Source organism: Arachis hypogaea, chromosome 18 (assembly GCF_003086295.3).
Source record: "Arachis hypogaea cultivar Tifrunner chromosome 18, arahy.Tifrunner.gnm2.J5K5, whole genome shotgun sequence".
Classification (NCBI taxonomy): domain Eukaryota; kingdom Viridiplantae; phylum Streptophyta; class Magnoliopsida; order Fabales; family Fabaceae; genus Arachis; species Arachis hypogaea.
Window position 1 is genome coordinate 89,914,506 of NC_092053.1, and position 10,755 is coordinate 89,925,260.

The 10,755-nt window shown below is 31.5% G+C and overlaps 1 protein-coding gene across 1 annotated transcript; it reads left to right on the forward strand.

Moving 5' to 3' along the window:
• The first annotated feature begins 3,784 nt into the window (after nucleotides 1-3,784).
• LOC112772778 (uncharacterized) lies at nucleotides 3,785-7,086 on the forward strand. Its single transcript, XM_025817778.3, has 3 exons — nucleotides 3,785-4,490; nucleotides 4,966-6,733; nucleotides 6,880-7,086. The coding sequence occupies exons 1-2, from the start codon at nucleotides 4,176-4,178 to the stop codon at nucleotides 6,721-6,723; spliced, it is 2,073 nt and encodes a 690-aa protein (XP_025673563.1). The 5' UTR covers nucleotides 3,785-4,175; the 3' UTR covers nucleotides 6,724-6,733; nucleotides 6,880-7,086.
• The last annotated feature ends 3,669 nt before the right edge of the window (nucleotides 7,087-10,755 follow it).

Below are 10,755 nucleotides of genomic sequence, written 5' to 3' on the forward strand. Positions count from 1 at the left end.
TATCGCCGCATGGCTTTCCAATTAACTTTGAGAGGTTTTTGCATCGTCAATAGCTTCATCAGCTGATGAAGCGGAATCGAATATAATCGATTTCTCAGTGAATTTTTCTTGGATTGAAGAAAGTGTTGAGGGTGCGAATATTGTGTGTCGTCAATACGATGATCATGTATGTTTTCCAATTTTTAAAATCTTGGATGCTTTTTCGTATAGGTTTAGATATGTGTTGTTTGGATTTTGGGTGTTTTTTTTAGTGATGTTTTGTATGTTTATAAAGCATTCATGTTGGATATTTTTTTCATTATATTTTGGATTTTTTTTTGTTGTATTTTCGATGTTTTTCATTGTATTTTGGATTTTTTTTTCAATGTCATTATGCGAAGGTGTTGTTTTTTTTCTTTGTTATTTTATTTTGGATATGTGCTTTTGTTAGTTGTGGGTGTAATATATTTTTTAGATTTTATGTTTAAAATTTGCATGCGTTTGTATTTTTTTTAGTCGAAAGTAGAATATTTAATTTATTGGGTATTAGATTGTGGATGTTTCTTTTATGTAATGTCGGATGGTCTTGTTTAAACGTTTTGATTGTTCTTTTGTATTTTTTTTTCTTTTAGTAGGTTCATTTATTTTGTTTTGTATGTTTTTTTAATGAGGTTTTAGATATTAATATTTTAGGTATTTTGTATGTTTTATTTTATTATATGATAGTTGCTTTTATATAAATTTGAACGTGTCTCTATTTTTAGATTTTTGGATTTTTTTTTATGTGTTAGTGTTGATCGGATGAGAAATAATTTGTTTTAGAATAAAGCTCTACGCAAAATCCTTATCCAAGTCTATCCAAGTTGTTGTAACAACTTTTCAAATCATGCGCTCCTTCTCCTTCTCCGTTTCTTTCTTCCTCTCCTTCTCCTTCTCCTCCTCCTCGTATTTCTTCTTCTTCTTTTTTCAAATTCGCACAGGTTCTTCTTCTCGTCCTTCTTCTTCTCTTTCTGTTTCTTCTTCTTTTTCCAAATTTGTACATGCATGTTTTTCTTCTTTCCTTCTTCTTCTCCTTCTCTTAGAGATTATCGATTCAATTCAATTCAAAACACCTGCATCTATTCAATTTATAATGAACCGAACATGTTATTAAGGTGAAACAATTGTATAGTACTAAATAAACAGAACATTATCTATTATATAAAATCAAATTCAAAATAGCTTTTTGCATAATGAACCGAACATGTTATTAAGATGAAACAATTGTATAATACTAAATGAACGGAACATTATCTATTAGTCTATTATATAAAAATCAAATTCAAAACAACTTTCTGCATAATGAATCGAACACGTTATTAAGGTGAAACAATTGTATAGTACTAAATGAACGGAATATTATCCATTATATAAAATCAAATTCAAAATACCTGTATCTACAATTTAGAGATTATCAATTCAATTCAGAACACCTGCATCCATGCAATTCAATTAATTCATAATGAAGCGAACATGTTATTAAGGTGAAACAATTGTATAGTACTAAATGAATAGAACATTATCCATTATATAAAATCAAATTCGAAACAGCTTTCTACATAATGAACCGAACACGTTATTAAGGTGAAATAATTGTATTTGTATAGTACTAAATGAACGGAACATTATCCATTATATAAAATCAAATTCAAAACAGCTTTCTGCATAATGAACCAAACACGTTATTAAGGTGAAACATTTGTAAAGTACTAAATGAATGAAACATTATCCATTATATAAAATCAAATTTCAAAACACCTGTGTCTACAATTTAGAGATTATCAATTCAATTCAATTTAGAATACCTGCATCCATTAAATTCAATTCAATTCGATTTAGCAATTGCATTCCATTTAATTCGATTGAAAAAATAATCCATTAGCAAAATGTTAGTGTTGTTGGTGATGACGATAATGAAAGAGGAGAAAAAGAGGAGGAGGATGAGGAGGAAAAGCAGAAGAAGAATCTGCATGCGCGAAAAAAAGAAGAAAAAGGAGGAGGAGGAGGTATGCGTGAATTTGAAAAGGGTGAAGGAGGAGAAGAAAAAGCATGACGCTCTTTTAATGAGAGTGATTTTTGTTGATGTTATACCTATTTAAATAAACTTGAATAAAAAAATACTTAGATGTGTAATAATTATGTTTTTTTTTTAATTCTTAAACAAATGATGGTTCGTTATTTCTTGGTAAAACGACACTACTTTTTAATTTCTTGAATCTTGATAGATATCTAAACATTCTTTTCTTCATAATTAAAATAAGTCATGCATTCTTTTAACTTATTTTAAAAAAATACCGCACAATATATATATATATATATATATATATATATATATATATATATATATATATATATATATATATTTCTTGATGGATAACAAACTACTTTCATATACATTAAAATCAGCCCATTATATGTGTATGTATTTATTAATTTATATACTTTTCAACTAAAGAATTAATTATTAGAATAATTAAATTTGTAAGTAAAATAATGTAACTTGTAATTATAGTGAATAATGAAATTTATTTATAATAGTATAATTATTTTTTTGAGAGGTCAAATATGTATTTTAAACGTGATGACTAATTTTTATTATATATATATATATATATAGCATGATTTTTATTCAGTAAAAAATAATTTTTTGACTGAATCAAATTATTATTCAGTAGCCAATGAGTTATAGCTCAAATGGCATAGTTTTCCCATACTCATTTAAGAGGTTGTGGATTCGAGTCTCCTATCTTTGGTAAAAAAAAATTATTATTCAGTAAACTATTTTATTTTTAGTATTTTATCATTAATGATAAAATTTATAAAAATATTAACTTAAAATAATTTTGTAGGAAACTAAAATATTTTAGAGTAAAGTATTGTTTTTGTCCCAATGTTTGGGGTAAGTCATATTTGTGTCCCTAACGTTTAAATCGTCCTATTTGTATTCATAACATTTATAAAAGTGATTCAATGTTATCCTACTATCAATTATACTAACAAATCAGATAATATTTTTCAATTATTCTCACTTGGATGTATTCATTTTCAATTAGGCTTCACTTGGATGTGTTCGATTTTAATATTATATCCACTATTTGTGTTTAGATTCAATTATGTTCTTAGAAAAGTGAATTATGTAAATGTTGTAGGAATTAGTTTCAACTTTTGATGAGCTATTTTTCGGAGTGGATCATCGATTCTATCCCAGATATTTGTATTCTAACTTCAAGAAGAGATTTTTAAAACTCAAACTAAAGCGTTCATGATGTGTAATTGATGGCAGGATAACATTGAATCACTTTTACAAACGTTAGGGATTCAAATAGGACGATTTAAACGTTAGGGACACAAATAGGATTTACCCCAAATATTGGGGACAAAAATGATACTTTACTCAATATTTTATATTGTTGGAAAAATATATAAAATAAATACAATTTATTCCATTAATAAGAGATGATTTATTTTCTTTTAAAATTACACTTCACAAATTAAGAGTAGAAAAAAGAATGATTGAGTTTTAGTGTTTTACTAATTAACAACAGTAATCACAATTCACAAATAGAAAATTAACATTAAAAAAAAAAACTAAACTTTCCAAGTCTTTTCACTTTAACACACTGAATTAATACTCTTGAGATATTTTTTGTTGATAACTTTTGATTGTAAGGTAGCACATGAAAAACTAAAAGCAAAGAAGTGGATTTTTGCATGGGATATGTTTCCCAAAAAGCATGACTAGTGCTAAAAAAAAGTATCAAGCATTAAGGGACCCAAAATCATAACATAATGTTAGTGGAAGTCAGCATCAGGCGCCTGTTACAGGAGCCATTTTCTCATATTCAAATTCCATCATCTGCCGAACCACACACTTAAAAGTCGTTGAAACAAACAAAATAAATAATTAATAAATGAATAAATACTAAGACAAAAAGAAAACCTATTAAGAAGTAGCACCAACCCAAATGGCAAAATGAAAACCCAAAAGGGCAGAGAAGAATCAAGAATCTCTCTCTGTTCTTAGTTTGGTTTTCTCTAAGCCTTTCCTTTCCTTTCTTTTCATTTCACCATAAGACAAACAAAGCTTAAACTACAAGGTTCCTTTCCTTCCCTTATTGAACTCCACAAAGCCAAGGAAGAGAAAGGAATTAATAAATATGGTTCAAAAGAAGGTACTAAAGAAGGTTGGTATCAAAGGTGATCATATTAATAAACCAGAGAAGCGCTTCACAAACATGAAGCTTTCTTCTTCTGCTTCTTTGTCTTCTCAGAACCAAGATGGAAAAAGCAAAGGTACCGACATGAAGAAGAAAATTAAGAAACCAATAAGGTCAATCAATCTTTCTGATATTGAGGCTCTTCAATCACCTTCTAGAAGATTCACATCCCAGCCGGGAAAGACACCGCCACCATCTCTTCATGTTCCAAGAACTACTACACCAGCAGCTTCCCCACAAAAGCAGAATACTCCGGTGAGAAAACTATCGTAGACAAACACTTCAATGTTACTTATGAATTGTATTATATACGTATACGGTATTAGATTAATATTTTTATTGGTAAAATTATTATGTTAGTACTTATAATTTTACTAAATTTATAATTAAATTTGTATAATTTAAAAGCTCTTAACAAGATTCATATACTGTTTTAAATTTTGTAATTAAATTTTTAGAATGTCAAAACTGTTAAGTGTGAGAGAGTATTTTTATTTTAGAGAGAAATATGTCGTTAACTTTAACGTTTTTTAGAAAGAAATACCTAATTACAAAAATTAAAATTGTGCAGAATTCTAATTAAAAACTTTCATATTATAAAAAGTTAATAATAAATTTAGTGAAATTATAAAAACTAAAATAATAATTTAACATTTTTAATTTTTATCAATATATTTAAGAAGCATACAGAATCATATTTAATTCTTGTGTTTGTGTTTCCGAAATGCAGCTGAGAACATTCGATGGAAATTCTCCAAATTACATGAAGCCCACAAGCAGTTCACATGCGAAAAAGGAACTTTTCCCAGTGAGCCTAAAAAACACTGCTACTCAAACTAGTACTAATAATTCCAAGAGTCTTCAAAAGAAATTCTCAAGTGATTCAAAGAAAGTAGCTAGCTCTGTTTCCAGCAAAAAATCTGCAAAGAATTTCACAAGATCATCAAGTTTGAGTCTGGTGAGATCCCTAACAAAGACTACTAGTTTCAAAGCTTCTTCTAGAACTTGTCCGAAAAAATCGACAGCCAGACCCACTTGTTCTTCGACATTGAAGGACTCAAAGTTTCCGGCATACCTTATGCTTAATCCCGGGGGAAGCGAGTCGGAGGGAACTTCTATGGCCAAGGTTTGTCCGTACACTTATTGTTCTCTTAATGGTCACCGGCATGCAGACTTGCCTCCGCTCAAGAATTTCGTGACAGCAAAGCGGCGACTCCTGAAGAAGCAGAAGAGCAATATGCTTGATGCTTTGAGTCCTCGGAAATCAAATATGAAGGTGCCTTGTGATACAAGGAGTGGCTCTAAGATTGGCACGGATGGCTTTATTGAGATCTATGCTAAGGAAAAGGAAGCAGAGTCAATTGAATTGCAAAAATTCGATTTGATTGTGGAGAATGAGGATCCAAAGGATTGTGTTCCCAAGGGAATTGTTCCAAATGAGCGAAATCCAGAAGATGATTCGGATGAAGGGAACGATCAAACTATGTGGTCTCATGAAGAAATAAGCATGGGAAGCTATTTCAGCGATGATAGCTATGATGGAGAACTCAAAAAGGATGTTGAAATGGAAGAGTCTAATTCTGATTCTGGAGCTAATGGAATGGAATGGGAGGAGAAACTGCTTTGTGGATTTGGCCAAGAAGACGATGCTGATTCTTCGGTGTTTTCGGATGGCGAAAATGACTCAAAAGTTGAGTCTTTGTCTCAGAGTTCTCAGGAAGTTTCGGTTACATGGTTAGATGACATACTTAGCAGCTATTGTGATGACATTTTTTCTGAAAAAACAATGCAGATACCGGAAGCGAATGCAAAAGAAAGCGAATTGAAGAAAGAGCAACAAGGAAAGAGTTCTGTTCCGAAACTTGCGAATGGAGCTGTTGAAATTCAAGAAAATGGTTACTCATCATGTGAGTTGGATTGTGATGAATCTTTGTTAACAGAGTATTCCAAAATGGGAGAAGATAAAGGGAATGATAATGAAAATGAAAATAGCCATTGTCAAATTAAAATGTTTGATATGGCTGAAGGCGGAGCCATGGTTATTCAAGAAAAGGACTTTCTTGAGAAAGATCAACGCAAAGCGAATAAGTTTGTCCGGAACATAATGAACGGTGGTGAAGAGCAGGACACAAGCAAGAACTGGAAAATCATGATTAAGCGAAGAAAGGGAGCGGAAGATGAAGTTGAGGCTAGGAATTTCGACTCAAGAGAGCCGAATTTCCTGCCATTGGTTCCAGTACAAGAACCTGAGAAGGTTGATCTTAGGCACCAGATGATGGATGAGAGAAAGAATGCAGAGGAATGGATGCTGGACTCTGCGCTGAGACAAGTCGTAACGAAACTCGCTCCGGCTAGGAAAAAGAAAGTAGCACTGCTTGTTGAAGCCTTTGAAATGGTGATGCCAATTCCAAAATGTGAAGAGTCTCACATGAGAAGCAGTTCTTCAGCCTTCGATCCGCATTCAGGACATATTCAAGCTTGCAGATGATGCTGCTATGGTAAACAAATTCCAACTACATTTTTCTTCAATCCTTTAAAGTTTCTAAGTTCCAAAGTTCTTTAACAAATGTTGGGAATTTTAAGGTGCGAGTAATTAGTCCTATGTCGCTTAAGACTAACGATATATTGCGATGTTAACTTGCAGAGGAAGCATAGCCAATCTCTAGCAGAATTGAAAACTGAAGAATGGACCATAAAGTGGAAAATGAATCGCCAAAAGCTGAATTTCCATTTATATTATGTGGCTTTGGTGTTATAAAATTTGTTAGTGATATGTAATATATGTGGTTTGTAGTCTCGTGTTTGTGTTTGAACTTCTATGCATTAATATAATACTCTTTTAGTGGGAAAACTATGTCTTAGTTCCACTCTGGTGTTCTAGTTGTTTGAATAACGCTTGCAGTACTAACTTATATGTATAATGTGAACTTTATTTTATTTTTAATCTGTGATGACAAAGAATGATATAAATGGAAATATGCAATACAGATCAAAGCAGGTAGCTAGTTCTTAATTATGTTTGACAACTCTAATGTATTGTTGGGCTAGATACTTAAATGAAAACTTCTAAAGTAAGATACTTGAAAAACTGTCAAAATTAAAATAAATAAAAACAAATTGAGTTCTTGTAATCGAAGGAAGCATCTATAGGAACTGGGAAAAAGAAATTTGAGATTTGATTATCCAAATTGTGACAGGTAGTTTCTAAGTATGTGTAGCTCTACGTACTCTAAATTGTTTTAGGCACTAGTCAATTATGGTTGTATGTATATTATTATACAGAAAAACAAAATAAACGATATTAACAATGATGACGATTCTAGACAATAATATAGATATATTGCATTATTGGATGTCACTGTAGATGTAACAGAGAACTATTCTGAAAACAAAGAAATAGTAAAATAAACAGTCCGTACCTTACTAATTAGTTCTTAAAATTTGTCGCGTAAATTAAAATAGTCCTCTACATCCTAATTGCACAAATATATTTTGAAGATTAATAAAAATGCATTACATTTGTCTATGACGACATGATAGATAACTCAATAAAAAAGAGTTAGGAATAAAAATAGTAGTGACCAGTAAAACGAAATATTTCTTAGTTCTAATAATACCAATCGTCATTGCGAATAAAACCATATAATTAAAACATTTGGCTGCATAAAAAAGCAGACCTTATTACAACAATGTACAGTAACATCCATCACCAAAGTATAATATATATTATTTAAATGTATGCTTAGAGGGATTAGCGAGATGGACTGGAAAAGCTAGCCAATGATGGGAGTCCTAATGACCTTGTCAGATTGATCAACATAAATTCGAACGCGTTGAGATCGAAAATCTGCAGTGACAAAGTAACCCGGTGGAATCACCTGGATATCAGCCTCACTCATCTCCTCCTTTATCTTCTTCTTTGCTTCTTCGGAAGTGGTGCCTACCAACTCCGGCCAGCTTGTTTTCTTGGGATTGTTTGATCCCACAAGTTGATTGTAACACCCTGATCATGAAATGCTAAACATGTTTAAATAGCATGTTATAAATATATATGGGTATGTAATAAGTTTTATCGATTATGCAGGCAGGTCTGAAGTGGTAAATAACTATTAATAATCACTTACTTTTTACATTGCATGTACCTCTCATGGAACTGTGGTGTGAATTTGTCAAGGTTTTAAATTTCGGCTGTGGAAGTCATCAGAGACTTGTAGTTTATGCGATTGAGACATTGTGGCTTATGTGATGCGTATTGCCGTGTAAATTCTGTTTTCTTTGTGGGGATAAATTATAAGAACCGATGGCATCACAACACCACAATTGCAATCTTCTGCTATTGCGCAAGTGACGGTAATTGTAGCTGTAGAATGCAATTTAAAATTTAACATTGACATGATGAGAAGGAGGAATTTTTAATTTCTGTTTTTATGAAAAGTATTGGGAGAGATGTTTAATGTTGTTTGCCGTGCGTGGGTTTTCAGCGACTGTATTAGAGAATAGAATAGGCGGATTATTATTATTATTATTATTATTATTATTATTATTATTATAACAAAAATACTATTCGTATAACAAAATCAATCACTAAAATTAACTACTAATGTAATTATATAAATACATGTGTGATTTAATTTATTTTTAATATATATTTATATTCTAATATATATTTTATATTTGTGATTGACTTTGGCAGCTGATTTTGGCATACACATAGTATAATTTATTATTATTATTATTATTATTATTATTATTATTATTATTATTATTTAGTCTCGTTACACATCCAAATCTTTTTACCAAACAAATCCAACCAAGTAATTAGAATAAATTACCATTTCTACCCATAAAAGTTGAAAACGCTGACATATCTACTCATAGAACATAAAAATTACCATTTGTACCCATAAAAGATTGACTTTCACATGCAAAATTACCCAAATCCTAAATAATTACATAAAATCCACAAACTACCCTTAGTGATCCTCATCCTCTTCAATTTTTCATCTAAGTATGAACCAGCACTACTGCAGCACCGTCCCCTTTTCACTCTCTCTCTCTCTTCCTTCTCCTCCATCTTCTTCAATCGTCCTTTCTCTCTTTCTTCCCCCCCCCTCTTCGCACTTTTATCCTTCCACTTCTTTTTCTATTAATGTTTCTCTCTTCTTTGTTTCTCTCTCTTCTGTGCATTAATGGTGGTTCCTCTTTTTGCCATCGCGAGCTCCATCTTCTCCTCCTCTCCTCTTCTTCTTCGGGAGGTTTCTAGCTTCAGAAAGTAGCAATTTTGAGTCCTCTATTTTCTGCAACCCCAACTTCTTCAGCGCTGAGTTCCTTCCTTTTCCACATGTCGTATCTTCGTCTTCTCCTTCTCTCGGCATCATTGTTCTCTTCTCCTAGTGATGCGTCTTCGTCATCTCCTCCCAATGTCGCCAAAATCAAATTAGTGTTCTGTGTTATTTGCAACGAAAATGGTGATATGAAATCTGAAAAATTGTCAATTTTTGGTGAAGGTTCTAAGAAATTAGGGTTTTATTTTAAATCTGTGCATGTTCTATTCTTCAATTTGATCTGAGTTTGTTCTTTTTTGTGATTTTGAAGAGGATAGTGGCTGGGATATGTTGATGTTCAAGAGGTGAGAGAGAAAAAGTGAATGAGTAAGTGAGTGATAAAGAGAGAGTAGGAAGGGAGATGATACTACAGTAGTGATGGTTTAGGTGTTGTAGATAGTGAGTGAGGGTGGGTGCGTGAGAGAAGAGAAGGGGGTAGTTTGGAAATTTTATGTAATTATTTAGGGTTTGGGTAATTTTGCATGCGAAAGTCAATCTTTTATGGGTACAAATGGTAATTTTTATGTTCTATGGGTAGATATGTCAGCGTTTTCAACTTTTATGGGTAGAAATGGTAGTTTACTCTAACCATAACCCAACAAAATCCACTTACATAATGTGCGCGTGAAATCACGCCGTTCTTCTTCATGTTTTCTCTGATCTTCTTCTTCGCGTTCCTCCTCTCCCTCCTACTTTTTTTTTCCTTTTTCTTCGTATTCTTTCTTTTTTTCGTGTTCATTCTTCTTCTTCGCTCGTTTCATCCTCATAGTCGTTCTTTTATTGCTGTTATTGCTGCATCTTTTTTTCCTCCTCCTCTTCCTATTGATTTTGCAACATTATGTATTTTTTTCTTTGTTTGATTTTTTTTATTTTTTTATTTTATTTTTGTTAAGAGAGTAAAATAAAAAAAAAGATGAATAAGAAAAGAAGAAGATGATAACGATAAAAAAAGAAGAGGAAGAGAATTTTTGTCAAGAAATAACACCAAAATTTTTTAACCGTTACACAGAAACTTCTCAATTTTGACACTGAAATTTTTTAATTGTGGCACAAATTTTTAAAAGGGTTATCATTAAATATTTTCAGTATATTTTATATTTAATTTCAATGCATTCTAGATCTGAATAAGGTGCACTTTTGGTTTGAGCTTATTTTTGGAATGCACCTCAATTAACCCTGAAATTAAATCAAGAATT

Bases quoted from the DNA above. Each gene is read 5' to 3' on its own strand.
- LOC112772778 (XM_025817778.3), top strand. From the start codon at position 4,176: ATGGTTCAAAAGAAGGTACTAAAGAAGGTTGGTATCAAAGGTGATCAT. The intron at 4,491-4,965 runs GTGAGAAAACTA...TCCGAAATGCAG, and splicing joins CACAAAAGCAGAATACTCCG to CTGAGAACATTCGATGGAAA.